We start from the raw sequence: 24048 nt of genomic DNA on the forward strand, positions 1-24048 counted from the left end.
AGACTCCTACAAGAAGTCCTTACAACATAGGGTCTTCGGTCATAGGTAAGACAACCAGTCAAATTATCTGGAAGACTAAATGTGATGATCATTTTTCAATTTTCTGTTTTAGAAAGCCTTCCTAAGCTTTCCAAGGCTTGCTCTTTAAACAAGCCAAACCATACCTGAAGTCCCAATCAATGCAAGCACCTAATTTGGCCATATCAGAAACGTGTCTCACCTCTAGAAAATCCATCACTACTGCCATTCCAGTTGCAACTGATCAGCACGCTGCTACAGGGAGAGACGCCAAATATTTTTTTCCATAAACACACCGCAGTATTCAGAGGTTTTCATCTTTGAATTTAATTAAAGAAAAACATGTCAAAGTGATCAAGCATGTCTGACTTCCAGCTTCTTTTAACAGCACAAACCAGTGCAGTAAATTTTAGAAAGCGAGCTCAGTTAGAATTTTATTTTAATTAAAAAAAAAGAGAAAACTCTTAAGATGTGAGGTCCAATTTAAAAAGTGGCTGTTCACTTGTAAACAGAATAAAGAACACGAAGTTTCATACAGCTTAAACAAAACCACTTTTCTTAAGCAGTACAAGTAATGTTACAACACCATAACACCAAAAGCAGAAAACAAAAAACGGCAGAAGAATCACATAACATTACTTACTAAAATGATAAATAATTTACACTGAATATTAATAGCTTGACATTTTTATTGCTCCAATGGTAGTGTGTTGACAAGTGAATGCTGTAAACTGTCAAAGTGGGACGATAATGAACATATATTTATGGTTTTGCATATGGAGTTTTGTACCTATCAAGGAAAGCATAGGAACTTTATTTCTCAAGACCACACCAGGTTTAACAAAAATGTTTTCTGTTTCAAAGTCACGTATCTACAACTGAATCCGCACTTCCCTAGACTTGTCTGTGCATGTCTTGGAACGCCTTTTTTTTTTTTTTCCTGCTCTTATGTTAAGACAACTTCACAGATGCGGGAGGGGAATCAGTAGGCAAAAGCTTTGATGTTCTGCCAGTATTCTTTAAAACTTCAATAACTCCTTAGATACAAAACTTACTAGATACAAACCCAAATATTTCCTAGATAAAACCTAGAAAGGAAAGTTAGTGTCAACATGTTTATATGAAAAACTGAATACTGATTTGGTAGACAGTAACTGCATTTTAATATCTGCTGCAAACTCACACAGTTACTAGTTCCCTTTTCTCCTTACCCTCTCTTCTCTTTTGTTGGAACAGTCAAGGCACTTTCTTTACCACTTCCACTATACTTTGCTAACATTAGTCTCCATCATATTGCTACAAATTCTTTCTCCAATTAACAAGTATCCTCCATAAATAGGTTTACCAACTCATGCTGACTTATTAGTCAAAAATGAAATTTTCAGTCTTGTGAGGTATAATTACCTGCTGGATGTTTTTATATTAAAGCAAAGGATAGCCTAGGCAAAAAAGAACCTGTAGGCAGCACAGAAGTGCACAGGGTTCACAGCAGTACTCAGAGCTGCCTACGGAACCTGTGTCTTTCAGATGCAAATATAATACTGTCTGTTGGGTTTGCATTTTAATGCAAATTTATCTACTTATTAAAGCATGTCGCTTACTGTAAATGGCAGTTTTGGCTCTCATTCTTTACTAGTTGCTTTATGGCCACATATGTCTATTAAAACACAAAGCGAGACCCTTTCATGGTTTGAAGACTATACAATTATTAATTAAGGACAAAGTAAACTGTATAGAATTTACATACTTAAAATGTAAACTTTGAGAACAAATATTCTGTGCTTCAGTGCTGCACAGTGCCCGGGAAAGACCCAGAGGCAGCTAAACTGCAGCAGGCAGAGCAGCCTGTGGCGCTGGACGTGGCCAGGCCAACGGGAAGGGAACAAAGGGATGAGATGAAGGTGGGAAAACAAAGCTGCCAGCTTGTTCTGCCTTGGATCTCTGCTCATACCGCAGCACAGGGTGGCCAGGGAGCAGCCCAGAGGTACTGGGGGCTCCTGTAGCTCTGGGCGTTCTCTCAGCTTGGCACGGCACTTCATACAAAGAAAACAAATCAGGTTGTGAAATTCTGAACTGAATACGATGAAGTCAGCACAGACTGAAGAGGATTTCTTTTAGCAGCAAGACTGAAGACCGCTCAGCATTCACTGCTGGCAGTTACTGGAATTCTCATTCAGACTGCCTATTCTCTCAGTTGGAAAAGAACATTTTGAAAATATAGTCACATAAAGAAGAAAATAAGAACCTGCTGAGAATTCTCAAGTTTCTTACATGAAAAAAGAAAACTAACAAAGTTCTGGCGTAACAGTAAAGAAACTTCCATTTTTCTGTTAATTAAGCTAAGCTCCCTTCATTTACTCCAGAAACTTATTTGTAAGGGAAATATATAGAATTGCGTGTGCTGTTTCAGTTTTGGTTTACACTGCCTCTTTCTGCCATTAAGTATTGTCTCTGCTTCCAGTTAACACTCATCCTAAAAAAATAAATTGGAAAGAACACTTTGCTTGGTTCTGTGGTAGAAATCTGAGTTGCAAGGGTAGCTAATGTTAAATTCAAACACCACAGCAGTTTTTTATTCGTTACATTACAAATGCAATTACACAGTTAGTTGTCACCAATCTACCAGTCACATGAAACATCTGCACTAAGGATACAGATTTCAGAACCCGAAGCATCAGTCTGTGATTGGAACTACTGGAAGTGCTGGATTCTGACACTTCTCAGCTGTACAGTAAGAATAGCATGAAATTTGATTTGAAGTAACATCTTGCATACAACTGGCCTTCTGTAAACACTGCATACAAGAAACCTGGCCTACTACAGTTATTAGAATGCAATGGTGTTACAAATACTGTATTTTAATACAATATTGCATACTGAAAAGATGCAAATACATTCAGAGGAATTCCCAAGTCACCCTGAAACTAAAAAGCAACTTGAGATGATGTTATGTCACAAGGAGTCAAGTTGCTGCAAAGAAATGGCTGGACACTTACAACTATATTCATCACACCTTGCAGATATTCAGTCATCTGCTGCTTTTTTTCCTGATTTCTTATTTCTAGTTAGGAAAGGGAGGGAACTTGCATCAATTTTCCTTTGCTTGCTATTATCAAGTGGTCTTGCTCAGGCCAGCCATTACAAGAACTTTTTCTACAATGCTCTCCCTTCCTGGGATCAGGCAAACAGGGAAGAATCCAAAAATACTGATGAATTCCACGTAGCATTTGTGGTTCTTCAGACTGTGCTGGAATGCCAACACAAATGCATGGACCCTTTCAACTTATCCACTTCCTTCCATCAGCATATTTTGAAACACTACTCTCACTTGAATAAATTTTTTTTCCACTGGAAAGGATGCCACATCACTTAACTGTTAAAACGTTGAAGTGCTATCACGCTGCAAAATAACACAAGGGTTACTTCAGCTTTGATTTGGCTGTTCCAAATTTTTCCCCTCAGTAATGAAGGTCTCCAATTACAAAACATTTTTTTCCTTACTTAAAAACAAAACTTGACATCCACATATCCCTAACTTAAAACAAGGCTTTAGGATATTTTAATAATAGCAGCCACCATCTACCCCACAAATGTAACTTTTTCAAAGGTGAACAGTATTTAAGCTTCCTATGTCAGGTGCTACAAACAACACCTGCAATACTTAAAAAAAAAAGACAAATGCTATGCATTTTTCATCCATTTACTAAACAAAGTGCAACTGAGCCCTACACGTCTGATAGTATGTACAAACTTATTATGGCTTTACCATAAAACCAGCATGTGAATGCGTCTATACAATCAGAGGAATACTAGCAAATGTAACAAATAAAACTATGTCGGACTGTTGGCAATAGAATAAAAGCTATATTACATTCTGTAAACCTTGGCATACCACACTTTACATTATGCAAAGAGTCAATATTTACAAATCCATAGTGGGTAAAATAATTAACCCCCTAATATAAATGATGATTTTGCAAAGTGCAGGACAAAACCAGTGCTGTTGATTTCAAGTCCTATGCAAGCAAGTTATACTAAAATCATTACTACTAGACGCTTACCTGGACATTTCTACTGAGGGTTTATAGGATTGCAACATTTAGAATGAAATATAGTATGACATGGCATTAGGATGCATGTTTGAAGACAGCAAATATAGAAATTAATAAGGCAGCATGCTCAGAACAAGTTTAAGCAGCACTGATGTTAGATCCCTAGTGGCAACTATATCAGTTATTGTTAATGTTAAAATTCAGAGTGCAACACAGAAGCCTCATTTAACATAAAAAAAATGTGCAAATTGTTCTCTTCTTAACAAAAGAAAGTAACATAGCAAGGAAGATATTCTACTGAAGAACATATTTAAGTCACAGCAAAGTAGACCATCTTCTTTCCAAAATCATCTACAAGGCACTAAGGGTAGAAAATGACAGGTAACATGAAAGACCAAATGCTGTTCCTCAGTCAGGTCGAAATATGGGATATTTTGGTAAGAACTCTATTAATATTACCTGTTGAAGAAGGGAAAAAGACAAGAACAGAACACAGTAACCAAAAAGTTAAAACCTTCAGCACAATTACAATGCAACATTAGCTAGTACATAAAAGAAAACATATCTGGGATATTCTGTAAGGAGGGAATGTTTCCCTGAGTACCAAAGCAGAGATTTCAGTAATTTCAAAATATAGGCCTTCTGGACACCTGACTTTTTGGGGGTAACTATCTCTTTTCAAGCCTACACAATCTTCATGGCTATACCTGAAAGTGAGTGGGGGGGCTGTAGGACCACAGAAATATTTCAACTTCTGCTCTCCTAAATGGACTGTTGTCTTGGTTAAAACTTTATGAAATTCAGAGCTGGCAAAAAATTAGAAAAAAAAAAAAAGGGGGGGGGGGAAGAAAAAAGATCCAGACAAAACCCACACTACTACAAAAATGCAATATTTCAGCAGAAATAACTAGAATCAGAGTAATTATGAATACCAATGGAAAAGGTGGATAGCTTTAAGGAACTATGGACTGCTGTAGGAATCACACCAATGCACAAAGTCCCAGTGGGTCTCCCTCACCACAAATTACAGACCAAAACAAGTGTAACTGCAGTGCCAATGTAGAATTGCTACAAAGAAAAAACACATTTAGTGGTGACAATTTCAAAGGCACAAGATATGCCATGGCTGCTCTTCTTAAAAGTGGCCTTGACAGGTGTACGTCAAACAGAACTGCATGTTTTTCTGAGAGATTTTTTCGGGTAAGTGACAGTCTAATAAGTGTTTTATCTACAAAATCATAGTTCCATTGAATGTCAAATAAGTAACAGAAGTAATACTTACATATTCCATCATATTGCTAGTTTCGCATTTCCTTTTACTCAGCTTCCAGTGCAAACCAAGCTAAAAAAATAATTATCAAAGGATTAATGCATACCATAGCATCGTTTTGATGAACGTAACAAGCATTAGCAATATCAAATTATTATGATCTGGAATACTTCAGACACAGGTTTAAGATCAGTATAAAGTACGGAATTATAACAAAAGTACGGAATTATAACAAGACTGTAAAATTCCTACATGCCAATTATGCAAAAAAGCTTACTCTTCTTAAAGCTGAAAAAAAGAGCACACTAACTTTTCTTACCTTATGATATAGTCTGTTATTTTCCCATTCTAATAACTTCTGAATTGATCTTCTAGTCTAAAAAGTAAGTCAAAACTGTATTATAAATAGTTCAGCAGCCAGCCTCATCCAGAAGAATCTTACTATTGCATTTCTGGCTTAAGATTAATTTAAAATAGAAAAAGTAGAACCAAGCAAAAGAGAAATTATAAATGGAAGTCCTACCACTTCAACTCCCCACTCCTCAACATCAGATCATCTTCAGAAAAAAAACCAAAAACCCACCCATGGGTTTTTTGTTAACTTAGGACTGCAGCTTTCCCAGAATTCATTTGCTAAGTAAGAGAGGCTTTTGAATTTCATATTTTTACCCATAGCCAAGCCAACAAAACAGAACGTCCCACATTCTCTTGGCCAAATACTGCCCTCACTACAGGTGGTCTACTGACAACACAATTAACATACATGTAATTTCCAGATTTTGGTAACGTAATTGTTATCTGTATCCTGAAAAAATCTCAGCACCACAGAATTCTGGCTCACAACACTGCCTATATTGTCAACTCTCGGATACTAAAGTGTGTATGACCTTCACATTCTGCTCCTTCCACAACCATGGGAGAGGAGAAGATTTTTGCAGTTTCAGTGAATTTTTAAGGTCATAAGACCACCACTGTGATGGTCTACTTAGTTTCTCCATGATGTGCCACAGAATTCCACCCACCCATTTCTTTGCTAAAGCTAATAATGGTAGGTGAGCTATACCATCTCATTAAAAAAAAAAAGATACAATGCTATCCAATCCTGAGTCACAGACTTCACAGTGGAGAATCCACACTTCTTTGCAAGTTCTTCCAGTGACAAAGCTACCCCTAGAATTAAAAGGTGCATGTTGTTTCCCATGTCAGCTGTCTTAAGTTTCATATTGCAGCCTTTGGATCTCACAATGCCTTCTGTTGCGAGATGAGCGTACGGGGACTGCCTGGGCTGGAGTTAATTTTCTTCACAGCAGCTTGTATGGGGCCGTGTTTTAGATCTATGACTAAAATAGTATTGATACCCCATCAGTGTTTTAGCTATTACTGAACAACATTGACCAAAGGGATATTCCATGCCATGTAGTGTCATGCTTGGCAATAAAACAGGGGGCTGTTCTTTCCAAAGTAGTCCATTGCGCAGAGACAGGCTGCGCATCACTCTGCTGGTGGGAAGTGACAAGTGATTTGCCTTTGCATCACTTGGGTTTTCTTCCCTTTTTGTCCTTTGTTTATTAAACTGTCCTTATCTCAACATGTGAGTTTTTCTTACTGTGTTTGTGATTCTCTTCCCCATCCTGCCTTGGGGGGTGGGGGGAAGTAAGCAAGTGGCTGGTGGGTGCTCAGCAGCTGGCTGGGTTCAATCCACCACAAAAGAAAATTAAGAACTATCTTATGCTTGTGATTGCTAAAGTGATGAAATCGCTCTAATATATAGACACACATATACCCACAGAAGTAACATGATCTTCCCTACTCCTACTTGGTACACATTATTTGTAGCCTTGAGAATTACATCAACACTACAACATCATCATAAATGAGCATTTATTTAGATTTTCACTAGCACAGGAACATTAAATATAATTTAAAAATGCAAATATTCCCTCTGTATATCTCAACCGTACTCCTCTGCAATCAGGATGTTTGTAAAGGCAGTTAAAATGAGCTAAAACAAGTCCTGTAACTTTTTAGTGACATGAGCTTCAGCAATTAGCAGTTAAACAAGTTAACATATTATGCCTTCAGCACATTTTTTTTTTAAACCAAAAAAACTCAGTGTCAGTCAATGTAACTTATTTTCTTAAGCAAGTTGGAAAGTTTGGCAAAACACTTCTGTTTTATTTTCTCTGAAAAAGCAATGCCTATGCCTTGACTTTGCTTTTGGTTTGTTTTATTAAAGATCATAAACTCTCAAAAGCCAGAAGTTACTTGTTAACAGATTTTTAGTTAAGATCTTTTCCTACAATTAAATTGACAAGTGTGAGGGTTTTTTCCTAGTGCACCTACGTACTATTTACATTTGTGGATAGTAAGATTTTATGGCTACGAGTCTTACAAACTGTGTAGCCACAAAGAATATCATTACATTATACCTATTTATGCATCTCCTAAATATTTACTGCTGTGATAAATCAATTCTCAATGTAAACCATAGAGGTAATTAGGATCATGTTTACCTGATATTGCTAAAGTGCTTTTCAAAAAGTGTTTTATTACTGTGGACCTGATTACAAGAACTGTCAACATTCTGTAATGGTTTTTTTGAGGGGGGAGGGGGGTGTCTTTAAACTTCCCAAATAGAAAACAAATTTGTGTTTGCTCTTAATAGCAACAGCACAGTAAAATATGTCAAAAACCACAGCTCTAAAATGTTATGGGTATCTATTGCATACAAAAAAAGTGATTTTTAATTTTAAAAAATATTCTGGCATGTGTGTGTGAAAAGTAATTTTCACTCCAGGTCAGGCTGTCTTTGAAGGTCAACGTCCAGTTCTGCACTCATTTAATTAAATTTTTGGCCTTTAGAAATCCTGGGAATTTAGGTTATCATATACTCCATTGTGTTCTTTCAACTGAGATGGGATTACCTATTCCTAAAGCTATTAATTCAGCTGGTAATTTGGTATCAATTACTCCATTAACAAACATATTTTTTCTATTTTCTAAGGAATGGAAAACAGAATAACCTTTTGAATACAAGTAAGACAAAAAAAGGGTTTTGAAATGGGGATTATACTATTAAACATTATTTAGTGTTACCAGCAATTGCAAAATAAAGAGAGTAAGAAGAATGAAACATGTACTTACTCTTTTGTTAAGACAGACTACAGGCCACAGGCTACAGCCCAGCGTGCAGCAGCAGCACAGACAGCCGCAAAGCAGCCATTTTACATTGACAGGGAGATTTTTTCTTAAGCAGGCATTCACACGACTGATGCTGGTCTTGAATTCTTCTGGGGCAACCTGCAACAGAAGTGCAGAACTTCAGTAGAACGCAATTACAGGTGTGTTTTCTCAGCAATTGCCTCTACAGGTTAAAATGTAAATGAAACATAATACCATTACACAATATGATCCCATCTTCTAAAACACTGGTCACCCAGTGAACATGAAAAGTCACTTTCTTGTAACACAATTCATTTATGTGCATGCCTCCCAAGAACTTGCATTAAAAATCTAAGCACTGCTTAGAAGAACAGACTTATCCTTATCTATTGCACCATTAATAAATCAATTGTCCCGATAACATAGTGGCCCCAAACAAAACTAGAAGTGGGGTAACAGTGTGCAACATATGGATTGGCTACACTGACAAAAAGACAGATACCTGTTTCTAAGGGAATGAGGCGCAGCTTCATAGTAAAAACACTTAACATATCACTTGGGAAAGGATAATATTGTCCAAACTCACTTCAAACTAATTCAACTTCAAACTAATTCAAGTCTACACTGTGCCTGGGTGAAGGTGGACCTCTGTCCACAAATACATTCCTATTGATACGAGGCCACAACTTCACTTGTGGCTGCTTCCTAAAATAGGGAAGCCCGGAAAGACACATACTGGATTACATTCAAGGCAAAGAAATGCATCTTTTACAGGGTTACGAATAAAGCCTAGCTGTTGAAAAACACTAATTTAAATCAAGGCACATTCAGCAGAGCTTACTCAAAATACTATTTTCTATATATTGCCACTGCAGAGTCACAGTGGGAAACCACATTTTATATCCGAAATAAGCTCCCTTCTCTGATAGCAGCATGTTTCTTACAGACAGTGAGAGCACTTACCTATTTACCTACCCCAAATCCCTCATCTCTCTACAGAATCTAAATAACTTATATCTGACAAGTCAAATATGGATTCATGGTATTGACTCAAACATGGCACTCTTAACTGTAACACAATTCAGCATTTGAACAGACAGCACAATAATCAGATCCAACATCAATAGACTTGAACAGTAGGCACAACTCAAGAAAAGAAAAAAAGCATTTCCCAACTACTTGCCATGTTGAAGAAAAAAACCCCTGGAATTAATCTGTATACAAAGCTGTGCAACTACTACATAATCCTTCCAACCAAGGAAGCTCAAATTTCATTTGATTCTGCAAACAAGGGCAACAACAACAAAAGCATTAATTTAATGACAAAGACCCCTTTCACCAAAGGAGCAAAACTATGGGACAGGAAATGGAGAGGACCCGATTCTGCTACCTCCACCCATTCACAAGAGCCAAATTCATTAAAACACTGCAGGAAAAGGGAGTAAATAAATACAACATCTGTTTCCTGCCCATTCAGATCACCATGCAGTATAGAGTCAGAGGTCATCTGGGTTTGTACACAAGCCAGGCCTACAGTTAGTAATGTAAGAACATAATTTAACATTGTGATTATTTTATAGCAGGAATTTATAAGTACACAGAAAGTATTTATTTTGCAATTATACAAGCTCTCCCCCCCTTATTAAATAGACTGTCTTGTAATTCTTTTTACATATATAAATGGAGCAAGTAAATAAATTCTGTAGACTGACTGGAACAACAACATTTAAATATATTTCACAACAGACGTAAAAAAAATAGAAAGAAAATGGCAAAAAGAAACAGAGATCCCACATACTAGGGCATTTTCAATGAAAAAAAAAAAATCACATTATAATATAGAAAACTAGCCTGTACTTGCAGGTATCTGAAACAGAAGGTTTTACAGGTCTCTTTGCCAACGCCAGTTCTGGTATTTGGGATATAACAAATATCAGATGCACATGAGCTAGACCATTTCATCTTCAATGTGGGAGAACGTTTTGTAGTAAAGTACAACTGGGCTGGTTGTATGTGGTAGAAGTAACACTGAACAGCTTCTGCAGTCAGAATTGTTTCAAAGTAAACTGAGACTGTGTACGTTAACAAATGAGCATTCTCAATGCTTAAGGAAGTTTACATGTTCCTGGTGTTTAGATATATACAAACAACACTTTCTTTGACGAGTGTTTTTTGTACATTTGTACTTGTATCATTTATTTTAAAGATAAAAATAAGTAGTTTTTTTTCTTGATTCCATTAGTACTTTTGGAATGAACCCCACTAAGAAAAGAGAATGTTCCCTTTTCCATTAGACACAAAGTTTACCAAAACTTGACAACACACCCCAATCCCAAACTACAGCTGTACAAACCTACCAAGGACAATGGAATTGCACAGTCTAGCATTTGGTTTAACATGAATAAACATTATCATCAGTGACAACATCCAACATGAAAAGAAGACAACCAGATTCTTAGATCACAGCTGGCAGAAAAGTTTGGGACCTAGTAAGGAAGTACTAGGGTGGTGAGGTTCCCTATTTCTGTGCTGCTTTTAAGGGAGTCACTGTTCACATCAGGTTAACAGTTTGAAGCTAGTTTGTAAGAACAATGTTGAAGAGCTCTCCTTCCTGTAGAGTACTGCAAATGGCTAAACTAGACACCAACTTTGGATGCCACCAAGAAAATGAGAAAATTTCAACTTCAGAAATTTTGGTATGATGCTTACTTTAATATAGTATTACAACAGCACCACCACTACCTGCTAATGCACCAAATACTTTCATGTGGAGGTGGATCTCTTAGCCATTTAAGATGGTCTTGGCTAACCCAAACTACTGGATATATTTCTCCCTTTAGGAAATGTAATCACAATAAGTATTTGTCAGTTAATGACACATCTTCATTTGAAATTAAAGGAACTGGTGACCAAGGTAAGCCTCATTCTGTGACAAAAAGAAGCAAAGGACACGTTTAGTTGCTCTGTTTACAGCTCATTAACAGTTAAGCATCGTTACACAGCGACAAAGGACAAATAAATAAAATAACTGTAGTAGTTTAATAAAAAATGGTATCCAAATGAAACAGTCACCAAAGAATTGTGTTGATTTTCTGGCATAATTTTAAATCTTGCCTTTCTTGCAGGTAGCGATATTTAAAGGTTAATATGAAATGACTAATGCATTTCAAACAGAGCATTAACAAGCACCTCCTGTGCAAAGCAAGCTCCCTACAGAAGTCTAGTTTTGAGTAATTTCGGAAGGTCTTTTGGAGAGTTTCTGTTTGGGTCTTGAAAAGAATAAGTACATAGCTCCTGGCTGTGCAGTACACCTTGTAAAGAGAGATTAGTTCCTTTTAGGTCTTTGAGGGGGAAAAAACCCAAAAAACATAAAAGGAAAGGAGGGGGTGTCATAATATTTTACAACAGGATGCAAGAGAATCTACAAACACAGGAAGAGAGCAAGTAAAGCCCAGCAGGCCTGATCTTTCTCCTTCAATCATCATGATCACAAACCCTATCAATCACATGTTGCAATGGGATCACAATACCAAGACCACATTTTATGGCTTACGTTTCCCTGCATTGCACAGTAATCTCTGTGTAGGACCCTCACTGTTTAACACCAGGGCAGGAAACTCCACTTTCTTCCTTAAGGTTCACTGCCTCCATCATTTTCTTGTCACCTGGAGCAGTATGTATTACTGTGCTGTGCATCACGAACTGTATTGTGTTAAAAGCTTTTAAATGCTTGTTTTAAAAGAATTAATAATCCTATAAAACTGTAGCGCACACAAATTTAGCCAGAATTTCAATTTAGGCCAAAGTCCAATCACATTATTAAAAGTTAAATACTGCCTCTGTATTAAGTGTAGTCAAATCTTTCCTGAAAATACTCTGTCAAAAAAAAAATGCACTGTTTGAAAGCCTACCTCAGTGTTTATACACCAGCTCAAGCTTGCATCTCATCCTGTAAGATAAATATTTAAGTCAATCTGAGTTAGCTAGGCCCAACAGCTGACCTAACTGGTACTTTCCTTTATTGTTTTATTGTCTGTTTTACCCTCAAACATACTCATTCACCTCTCCCAAACACAGCAACAAACATGTCTCAATTAAATATTTAAGATGTAATTATATGCATCTTCGTTCTAGGCTGATTTACAGTAACTATCCAGGTACTGTGAAAACTAGGAGACAAAGAGGTAGGGAAGACGGGTGAAGGAGGAGGTGTATTTCAGATTTTCCGAAAAGAAAATTAGTGGAGGATTTACTACCATCATTATGTAGATGAGCAAATTGAGGGTCAGGAAGTTTAAGTAAATTCCTAAGACTACACAGTAGCATAAATCCAGAATGCTAGTACTTCTGGGAGAAAGGTGCAGCTAAATAGTTTGATCTATTTAGGATTTTTATTGTGCATTGGACAGATTTTTATCCTATGTTTAAAAATCTAGATCTTCATCTATATTTATTAAAAAGAAAAACAATTCTATTGAGAAATCTATCAACCCCACCTAATGGCTTCATCTTTAACACTCCATTAGCGGATGAGATGTATTCTTAATATCAATTCACAGTGGATAACAAAGCCATTAAACAATGTTACACAGACAGTCTTAATGAACTATGATATTGCCTTATACTAGCTGTGTACTAATGCAAGATCAGAGTAAACATTTTAATCACAAATTGTTAATATAAACAGTCACTATGTTATTCATAAATTGTGATTTCATAAAAAGTAAAAATTTGTATTTTAAGACAGGTAAAAGACCTTAAAGTGGTGTATGAATTGACTACAATGCTTATAATTGTGAATTATTTATGAGGATATTTGAAGGAAACCTTACTGGAAAAAACCTGAGTTTTCATTTTAAATAGGGGTAACGGTGATTGAGTGCCACAACCAGAGGAAGAAGCAGATTATTTACTTCTTGTATTTCATGGAAGTACTCAAAAAAACCCACCTGACAACCCTAAACCACAACCGTGGTTTTTAATGTCTTTCATGGCAGAATGTGGCAAGCAGTAAGAAAAATGTATTTACTACCTTATTTGAGTGGCATTTTCCCCTGACAAAAGGAAACTAATTTATTGTCAAGGTCCTCTTCCTCAGAAAGCCCCTCAAACCCATATGTAAGAAAAAGACAACAGGATATCAAGATTCTCAACAGAAGCAGCATACCTAATGCAGTAAATCCTTGCTCATGTGATTTATTTTGTCACTGATCAGATCTATAGAATAAGAAGGGTAAATACCAAGTTCCTCTCTTTGCTAAATTAAGTCCAAGCAGTCAACCGAACTTTAAATTAAACTTCTGTTCACTCTGTTTAACAAGAGGAGGACAAGAAAGTGGAAAATGTGACAGTCATTGATGTTCATATTAAAAAGTACACGTTTGGAGGGTTGGGTTTGTTTTCTTTCTTTAATATACAAAATCATATTTGAGAGAGACAGAAAAACATGAAATTATATAATCAAGTTTTAACATTTCCTGCTAGGTATTTTCTGTAGGCTTATTTGTAACAAAGTACAACTTGACAAAAAGAATATAAAAAATGTTATTTCCAAAAAGTATTCATGCTGTGGCTTTTCGGTGATCAGAAAGAGCTTTGCAGAAAAGAATAACCCTGGACATGCAAGGTAGTGAGATACAAGTAGCATTATCACCTGGCCCTCCCATCAGACACTATGGAATCAGTATAACTTTTCCTTCTGAGATTCTGAGGCAAGGCCAGAGTTCCCAGGCTGTTTTTCAACAACCAAAACCTTAAAAAAAAAAAGCTACCTGCTTTTCAATTGTTCTGCTGTCAAGAAAAGCTGGTCGTATTCAACAGGAGTATTTAATTCATTATACTCTGTGGTGAAAATGAAGGAGGAAAAACTCCTGATGGATTTTGTAGAACCAAGAGACACCATCCAGCTGCATTTCAGTATAGTGTTAATAAGGCTCAACAGCTACCGTAGGAGGCTGCAGAGTAGTATGTATAAGTGGTAGTAGTAAGTAAGTATGGCATGACATTAGAGAAAGTAGCAAGAGCCAAATAAACCTTCTCCTCTCAAATTCTGGAAAAGAAACACTAGGGGGATATAAAATGAAACAAAGAAAAGCACTAAACAGCAGGAAAAAAAATCCAAGATAAAAAGAATTCAAAATTTTAAAGTCTAAAAATACCTCCAAAACCAGTTATGAAAAGAATGTAAACCCATAACTAAGAATTTTGTTAAAAGATTTCATTAATTAACAGCTACAAATGAATATTTATTAAACTTACATTTCGTAAGATGCCAGGACTCCAGAGAAAGGAAGAGACTTGTCACCACTAATTTTTAAAACTAGACAATTATTATAATTCTGAAAATGTACTAAAACCCTACTCAATTTGTAGATTTAACACTATAATATGTTGTTCCTTAAAGCTTCAGATAAAACAGATTCTCTTCTAGAGATCTGCCTATATATGAACTCAAGGCTTGACAAACATATTAAAATGAGAGGTCTAGTATTTGAAATAATTTAATTCACACAGGAGGCAGCACAAACTCCAGATAGCTATAAAACAAGGTTAAGTGAGTCTTGCTTTCATGCAGCTTGCCTGCATGAAAACAGCATATGATGCCGTCTTGAGCTTTCCTGTGGTTAGAATGTCAATGATAGTGAGCACTGCAAATAATTTTATCTTCTTTCAAAGTACACCATAGGAACGCTAATCAACCGGCTAGTTCACACAGACAGTTAATTCAACAACCTTCAGTGCAGCGTGCACGGTGGATTCATGAGCATGTATTTATAACACAGAAACCACTGGATCTTTCCATTTAAAAGAACAGTTTAATCTCACACTTACCTTCCCTGTCAGAACAGAAGGAAATTCTGTATCAAACTTGTTGCTCAAGCCAAACCTTGAAAACAAAAGAGACAAACAAAATATATTCCACCTAACTTATTTTGTTTCCCTTAATAAAAAAAAAAAATAATAGATTTTTTACTTTAAAAAAACCCAAAAAAGCTATTAATGTCTTCTGGCCTTAAATTTATGTGACTTCATGAGTTTTCCATGTAAGTTTATATAAGGTCATGTTATATATATATAAATATCATATATATATATCATTTATATATAAGACAGAGAAATACAGCTTGTTGCCATACTTCAATACCTTCAAGTTGCTAAAAGCTCAAAAATTCTTTTACAATTGGTTGGCAGCAAGTTTCAGTCTTTGCTTTAAAAAAAAACTCCAGCTATTAAAATCCAGTTTTATTAGCTTCAATAATCCTTTTACTGCTATTTTTCTTACACATGCAATTTATTCACATGCAACAGATAAAACTAGTTATAAGGAACCCATTCATCATAATCTCAGAAATTTAACTTTTAACCATATAGTTTTTAAAAAAATTGCTTTGGTTTATTTCATGCAAAACACGTAAAAGCCTACACAAAGAAGTTTTAAAACAACTATGATCTTCAAGAAAATGAAGTCTTTGATATCACTGTGCCTGTTCTCCATTGAAATGTTCTGAGTTTTGAGCAAGAGGTAGGTCTTCACTGTAACCCATGAAGCCCCCCAGGAGCTAGACTTCGCTTGTAAATCTGTGTTACCACTACCTCCAAAGTACTGAACCAACTGAAACTTCCAAAAAACTAGTGTTGTAGATTAGCAGGATACCAACAGTGCAAGCTGACTTGACTTGTATTTTATTTAAAGCATGTAAGTAGTCAAGAAGTTAACTAAGCTGTGATGCTAAACCTGCTAGCTTACACAGAACAAGAACTCTGATCTTCCATCCCTTCTACCTTAATTGAAATCTTTAAACTTTGTGATTCAGTAATTTAACAAAACACAACAGCAGCTGGCTCTCAGCTACAACCTTTATGTTTGAACAGAGGTTAGTAAGTTTCTAAAGTTAAATACACTGTACATCAAGTTCACCGTCAGCTCTGCTAAACTATCTCCTGAGTATATTCATTCAAAAAAAGAAAAAACCCAAAAGGATCACAGCCAAAAAGAGGAGCACAAATACATTTGCTATTGTAATATTTATTGTAGAAACAAACCTTCTGGAAAGAAGGGTATTTGCTTTGAATCAAACTGACACCTGAAGTACTCCTTACTGGTCACTTGTACAAATGCTAGTATGGCCGAAACGTCACCAGTCCCTCACACTACGACAGACATACATACCCACCCAGCTGCACAGCGTAGTAATTCAGATATCCATATTTGGCAATGTAACTTGTTTAGAAGCATCAAACATAAAATAAACCTCAAAGAAAAGAGAAGCTTAATAAAAGAACCTGTGTTGTCTTTAGAAATCCAGTAAGCTTATTAAAATGTTTATCAATGCTAGTGAAGTCCAATCAAGTTCTTCAATGTCTAATTTAAGTCAGAGCCTTGGACTCTTGTAAAGAGCAGCATACTGGAGCACTAGTTGTGCAAAACATTAAAAAAATGAACCCAAGGAGCAGATCTTAATTGAAGTGTTTCTCAACCTTTGCCTCTTAAGCTACTCAAGAACTATAACCAATTGCTACCTATTTCTGTTTGTTTCATTCAACATATTTTCACTAAAGAGTTTCTAGAAGTGAACATGCATGAACTGAACATCAGCCTAGCATGGGCTACTGTGTGTTCAAGTGAACTGGAAAGCCATGATGTTAAACTTGCATTATGAAAATAAACAGTAAAAATAAGATTTTAGGCAAGCACAAATGTTAATATAAGCACATTTCCATTCTCTGTGAATGTAACCTGGCAAGTTAGCCTCCACATTTTAAAGCTTTTCTTTTCAAGCTGAAATCTTCCAAGTTTTGTCATACTATAAATTTCTTTTTAAGGAAGCCTGAAGAGCAGTGAGGTAGCCTTTTCAATCTTCAAAAAAAATCCAGAGAAGATTAAGGATGTGAAGCACATACACAAGCTTGTTTTTAGGCTTGTGTATATTACTGTGTATATCAGCAATGAAACCACCTGAAACAATCACAAAGTTCTAACATAGACAACATAATAAATGAACTACAGAGAAGTTCAGGTAATACTGCAGAATTATTCATTCTAGCCATATAACAGACTAATTCCACTAAACCATGCCAAAGGTCCACCTAGCCCAGAACACTGACTCTTACAGTACCCAGCAGCAGATGCCTAGGAAACAGCAAAATAAAAAAAAAATGAAAATGCAAACGTGTACTAGCATTTCCCCAGAATACTCTGCTGACCTTCAACAATTTGTAGTTCAAAAAATTCCTAAACCATAGGTAGCATCTTTTATCTCATTGCTCACATATATTAATTAAAATTCCCATTGCACCACCAGTTTCTGTAAAGAAGAACATAAAGTAGTGCTTTCTAATTTAGATCTATTAGGAATAAAGACCATAATATATTTTATTACATTACATTTGAAGGTTGATAATGTTATGAAACATATTTAAAACACAAAGCTTATACATCAGTTGCCAAAACATTCCAGTAATAACACATCCAAGAAACCTCAGTTACAGCAATGTATCTCTTTTATACAGACATGTGCAAAAGGCTAAAAGAATGTAAAAAATTTTGACCATACTGAAAATACGGCTATGCTACATTAAAATATGTTTAGTCAGCATCACCAAGGGCCTTTAGCACAGTTTTAGTAAAGCGTCTTTACAAGTTTTACAGACTATCCTTGTGATTACTTACCTCATAGTTCAGAAACATTAAACTCCTATTAGATGGGGTGGGGGATAATTCAAGAACCAAATAAATTATTAATTTTTTTTAGAAATGTTAAAGCAGAACATTACACAGTTCTACAGCTTGGCAAGCAACTTTGTAGAAGTACTGAAGTGTTATTAGAATATTTATTGTAAAAAAGTTAAGACCTAAAATCCTGATTAAGAGATAAGGAACTTCACAGACCTTCTACAACAGACCAATGATCCAGCATGATTTGGCCTGTGAAGCCTTCTAAAATTCAGTATATTTAAAAACTGCTACATAAAATAAATTCCAGTGTCTGTCCTTTAACTCATTTAAAACATCATTTGGTGGTGACTTATTTCTGGGCTAGTTCTCTGGCTGCTCAGTGAAAGCTGCCCAAAGCCTAACGTTATGAAGTTTAGGTAAGTCACCCATATACTTTGTAGCAACTTTGTGGCTGGATGACAGGTATCTCTAAAAGCAAGGCAACGTTTTCTATAGGGAACACCACTGGAATAGAACTAGGATGGCCTCACTTTCTAGTTCTTCCATCTCTCCTTCCCTGTTTTAATGTGTGGCATCAGAGAAGTCCCATGATCTCATTTTCCCCTATTGGTAGAGTGAAGAGAATGCAACTTCTTGTAAGGAGCCATAATAAGATATATCCAAAAATCCCTCAAATTAAAGACTGAAACACCCTGAATCATCAGTCGCAAACCCTACCTGCAACAAATATCACATAGTAAAATTCCTTCTATTAGTTTACAAAGTGTAAGAAAATAAGTATTCCTGTCCCAGAACTGAAACATGAGAAAGTGTTTCCCAAAAATCTTTTGATCTAGAACAGACACATTAACAGGTGCTTGACTTTTTTTTTCTTCTTAAATAACACTTCATTCTCATTTATCCCACTACTGTATTTATAGATAGTAATCAGTCTTACTAGACTACACAAGCTAAACCTGTTTAGTCAAATCTCATACAATAGGCTCTCCGACCTCCTTTTCAGCATGACTCCCTTCCCCACACCTAATCCAGGTTATGTTTAACCTATCTTGAACAGACCAACTCAGATCCTACATACTAATCTTTATGAAGTATCTAAGCTTTGCCTAGCATTAGGAAATAAAGAAGACATTCAAGATCCCGAAGCTGAAATCTCCTTGAATGCTTAATGTTTCTCTTCCTAGTCTAGGACCTTTTACTATGAAGCCAACCAAAATACTGAAGAGCATCCTTACCCATGGACATTTTGGAAAACTAAGTTTTTGATAACTCATGGAAGACTGAGGTCATTTACTATTTTAAATATGTGGAATTTTCCATTTTAAATACACAGAAGGTGGAGTAGTATCAGACAATAATCAAATGTCATTTTATCACAATTGAGAGCACCTGGCTCTTCCCTGCTTTCCCTAATTGGTGACAATATACTTTTCATTAGCACCTCGATTGTGGATCCCTGGGGCACTCCTACAGAAAACATAATGGAATAACAAAAGTTAACTTGTATCCAAAACGAGGAGGTTTGCAGACTTAAGCAAGAATCAGTAGCTGCACACTAAGGGCAAAAATATGCTTAATGACTATTTCATTACCTCATTATTATCCATCCACATAGACTTAATTATATGGAAAAATTACATCAGATAAATGAAAACCAAGTTAGACTTTGTTTACTGCTCTGTTTTTGAAAGTTATTGCTGTTGCTTTGGCAGGCATATGACTCAGTTCACTAAAAATGTTTATGTTGAGATATTTGGATATACCAACCAGAATCACACTGACTATGCAAGAAGCAGTGAACAATGAGTTTATAACTCATTACAATGGAATTTTAGAAGCAAAGGTACTTACTAGGTCCTAGTAATTTCTCTGTGCTAAAATTCAAAAGCTTTTTGAAAACAATAAATATGACTGATAGTTAATTTTTTCAAAGGAAGGCTCTTCTAGAGCGAAAGAACATTGAACAAGATGAACATAAATTTTGTTAACCACTTTCACATACACTCCCTCTCTCTTTAAGCAAAATAAAACAAATACACTTTACATGATCACTCTTACCATGCACAGGGGTAAAAGGGTTAGCAAAACAGTAAAAAAGCAAGATCCTGCTAAAAACCCTCAGAAGATTCTTGGAATTTGTATTTAGTACTGCTGGATACTGCAGTAGAATTCTTGTTAGGGTCAGCAGCTCACTGACAAGGTCATAAGAATAAAAACTCTCATGCAAGAAACTACACATAGTTTGAATTTACTAACTTGGGAGTTTTATAAGAGGACTGTACATGAAAAGCGGGACCAGAAGATGACCCTGGAATTAGAGATTTATCCCTTCTCTATATACCAAAAGTATCCAAGAAGGCCAGTAGCAGATGACGAATAGAAGACACCTGAAACAAAAATCCAAGGAAAACAGTGGCTTTTTAAAAGTAACTGGGTTTTGTTTGTTTTGGTTTTTTTTTTTTTTAATAGAGCATCTGCCTTGTCAGGACTGAAATTTTTACCAGCAATATTGTAGAGAGGTTCAGAAAACAAACACAAGTTTTACTCGATGATGTATCTCATTTCAGTAACTAGAGCAGGCTGCTTCTGAAGCCAAGTAATTTCAAAAGCAGCAGCTTCTGTGTTATCAAAAAGTGACAGAATTTCAGAGCCGATACATACTAACCAGAAACTGTTCAGGAAGCAAAACATTTCCCATTTAATAAGGAAGTTGGGCTTACATATTATAGTGTCCAGGGTTTATTTGTATTTTACTGATAACATCCACTCACTGGTTTTATTAACTTAAGGATATTTACAAATACGTGATGAACTGATGAAAGTTGCCTTCTACTATTCAGGTAGGTATACTTGTCACAAGAAGAAAGCTGGGAAGAGTGGAAGAAAGGGAGAATAAGGTGGATGGGAATTCACTTCAGGTAGTTACAAGGGCACATATGCTAGCTCATGATTTCCACATCACTTACAAGTATTGCTTTCTTTTGATGTAGACATCACCAGTTGACAGATTTCTTGGAGACACTCCTTCCCATCCCTAAAAGATGCTGGAGCCAAGAAGGAACTTTAAGGAACATCACTAATACAAAAGCGTAACAGCAGACAAAGCAAGTGTGTAACATTTTTTTCCAGTTTAGTGCTTAAAACCAGGTAACTAAGAAGATGGGCATAAGGTATCCTGATGGTTTTGCTTGTGTTACACCCCTCCTTTAGGCAGGCCACATGCTATTTGGGGACAGGACAAAGAAATTCCATCAACACAAGCAAGTACACTGCCGTGCAGCAGAGCAACTACCCACTGGCACTAGCTCAACGCAAACCTGAATTAGACTTACATGACGGACAAGTATCAAATCCAACATTAGTTCTCTTAGGATGAGAGAGCCTTCCCCACCCAGAGTTTTTGCTGCAGACAGCTAGATCACACTGCACCTATTTACAGAGAGAAATGTGCATTCTTTTATGTAATCCAAAGACAGACCCAAAGCAACACAAGCTTGGTGGACCTCCGCAATGCAAAAAATTCAATACCTGCCTCCTTGCCATTAAAATGAATGTAACAACCAACAACTTGTTACGGATGTACTTTGTTATATTAATTCCTCCACTGGCAGGAGTAAGAACACTGGGAAAGTCCCTACGAGTAACTTACACGTCAGGTCAGGCAGCTTGCTCATCTTCTGTTCCAACTGTTTAAAAGAGTTGCAAACATTCTGGGCCATGTTGCGTCCTAATGATATAAACACAACCTATGCCAAACTCCCAACTAAGTTTGGAGCAGCTAGACCACAGCACTGCCATGTGCCTCCTCTGCAGTGCAGTGGGGGGCTCCAGGGCTCCGCTGAGCCCGGAGAGGGTCACAGTGGGCCCGCCGGCCCAGGCTGCCCACCCCCGCGCCGCCGCGGGCTGGCTCACGGGCTCTGGGGGGGCAGCAGGAGCCCCGGGGCTGTCAGGGTGGCTAGCTGCTGCCTCTGCGCCCAGCCGCCGAACTTCAGCTGCTCGTTCGTGACGGTGGGTTGCCTCGAACGAGTAGAAAAGACGAAGCTTCCCGTTCGAACACGTTAAAAAGAAAAATCCTGTCACAAAAGCGGTAACGGGGGTGGGGGTGGGGGCAGAGGGGGAGCAGGGCTGCGGATGCCGGTACCGTGGACAGGTCGCGTCCTGTCGGGACAAAAAAAAGATGGGGCGCAACCCTCCTGTCCCCCTGACCCCTCCCGGCACCGGCAAGCCGTGCCCCGGGCAGCACGGTGCCGCCGGCAGCTCGGCGCTCCCGCCCGGCCCCCCCTCGGCCGCCCCGCCACGCCGCACCGGCCTGTCACGCTGCCCCGTGCTCGCCGCCTGCCCCCCAACTCCTTACACAGTGATGTGCCCGGCGCCCCGTACCGCTACGGGATCCGGCGCATCGCGGGGCCGGGGCAGCTCCTGACTCCGCACCACAGGCTCGGACTCCTCCTCCTCCTCCTCCTCCTCCAGCTCATAGATAGTGTCGAAGTCCGCCATATTGGGGAGTAGTACACTCATCTCAAGCCCTCCCCCCGCGCCGCCTGCCCGCGCGCTTGCGCACTGCGCGCTGGGGCGGGGCCCGGTGCGCCCCCTGCGGCGGCAGGACGGCGCGCAGGCGCAGTGGAGGCCGCGCCGTACGCGCCCATGTGGGGGGGTTTCTGAGGCTGCTGAGGGGAGCGTGTTCCGCCGGGTGGCGGGATGCTGCCCCAGTGTCGCCTGGTGGGGCTGAGGGTCAGCGCCGGGCTGCCCGCAGCGGGAGGTGCCCGCTGAGGGACCGCGGGTCTCGCACACCGCTGCTGAGGTCTCTGGGGAGGCAGTGCCCGCCTCAGGTGCGCGCGGCTTTTCCCGCCGCACGGCGGGGGTCCTCCCCCTCCCCGCGCCGCGGCTGCTGAGGGAACGAGGGGGTATCCAGCCCGCCTGTGGCGCGGCAGGTGGTGCTCCTTTCGGTTGCGCCCCTTTTTCAGGTGTTTTTCAGTGGCGTTTTTAGTAAAAACTGCCGACTAGATATTTCCTTCTCTTCCCCTCTCATTTTTCATCGTTTGCTACCTTAGCTTTGGCTCCCGCTACTCGCCGGGGCGACTGAGGTGAGGGGGGGGGGGGCGGGAGTGATTTTCCCGGTGAGGCTGGTGGCTGTTGCATTTTCCCGAAGCTTTGAGATGGTTAACCGGGTTTCTCGGTCGGGTTGGAGATTTGAGTTACGTGCAGGGTAATAAGGTGGGAAGAAGGAAGACAATCCACATAGTAGTACCAAAACTGAGGAAGAAAAATCTTTCAGAATAGTTGAGAGCAGAGGAATGCCCCCCTGCCCCCTCTGGGCACACAGGTGTAAACCGTTAGTGAGGTATGTTTAAGCACTTTGTTAGTGGCCTACTGCAAATGGAAAGTAAGCCCAAAAAGTGGTGTTGGTGTAATTGCAGTATAGGAATCAAATAAAATTCGCAGAGGGCTGGTGGGTTGTGTGGTTTGTTTTTTTGTTTGTGGTGGGGGTTTTGGGTGTGGGGTTTTTTTATTTGGTTTTGGTTTTTTGTTTTGTTTTTAATATATTTTTAGTATTAGTGTAGCTACCATAAAGTGACATTTTGGGTCCGCTGTGTGACCAAAAATGAATTCCTGACCCACAGCTACTGTACAGAAGGGAGCTCACCTCCTCCTAAAAGAGGAAGAATGGGTCTCCATCTCTGTCTGCTGTTTTTAGGAAAAGGCTTCTCTCATAAATCATCTTTGCTGTTTTTCAGGACTTTCTAGACTGCAGCAAAATGCAGATGAATTGGTTGTGATAATTTTTGCTGCTTCCAAAAGCAAAACTGTGCTACGGTTTTGTCAGTGCCATATACTCTTACTGTAGGCAAATTATACTCTAATGACTTGAG

At 38.2% G+C, this 24048-nt stretch overlaps 1 protein-coding gene across 2 annotated transcripts; it reads right to left on the reverse strand.

The window, feature by feature from the left end:
• Positions 1-321: 321 nt before the first annotated feature.
• LOC130158738 (cysteine-rich hydrophobic domain-containing protein 2-like) lies at positions 322-22723 on the reverse strand. Of its 2 annotated transcripts, XM_056359699.1 has the most exons (6): positions 22533-22723; positions 15334-15388; positions 8485-8640; positions 5660-5716; positions 5353-5412; positions 322-4529 (listed from the first exon to the last, which is right to left on the reverse strand). In XM_056359699.1, the coding sequence occupies exons 1-6, from the start codon at positions 22694-22696 to the stop codon at positions 4479-4481; spliced, it is 543 nt and encodes a 180-aa protein (XP_056215674.1). In that variant the 5' UTR covers positions 22697-22723; the 3' UTR covers positions 322-4478. The 2 variants fall into 2 exon arrangements, with proteins under 2 accessions (XP_056215674.1, XP_056215675.1); XM_056359700.1 differs by lacking the exon at positions 5660-5716.
• Positions 22724-24048: the final 1325 nt, after the last annotated feature.

Source organism: Falco biarmicus, chromosome 14 (assembly GCF_023638135.1).
Source record: "Falco biarmicus isolate bFalBia1 chromosome 14, bFalBia1.pri, whole genome shotgun sequence".
NCBI lineage: Eukaryota > Metazoa > Chordata > Aves > Falconiformes > Falconidae > Falco > Falco biarmicus.

Coding starts and splice junctions, on each gene's coding strand:
- LOC130158738 (XM_056359699.1), bottom strand. CDS start 22,696: ATGAGTGTACTACTCCCCAATATGGCGGACTTCGACACTATCTATGAG. Junction 5,717..8,484: donor TAGTCTGTCTTAACAAAAGA/GTAAGTACATGT, acceptor CTTACTTTTTAG/ACTAGAAGATCAATTCAGAA. Junction 4,530..5,352: donor CTAGCAATATGATGGAATAT/GTAAGTATTACT, acceptor CTTCTTCAACAG/GTAATATTAATAGAGTTCTT.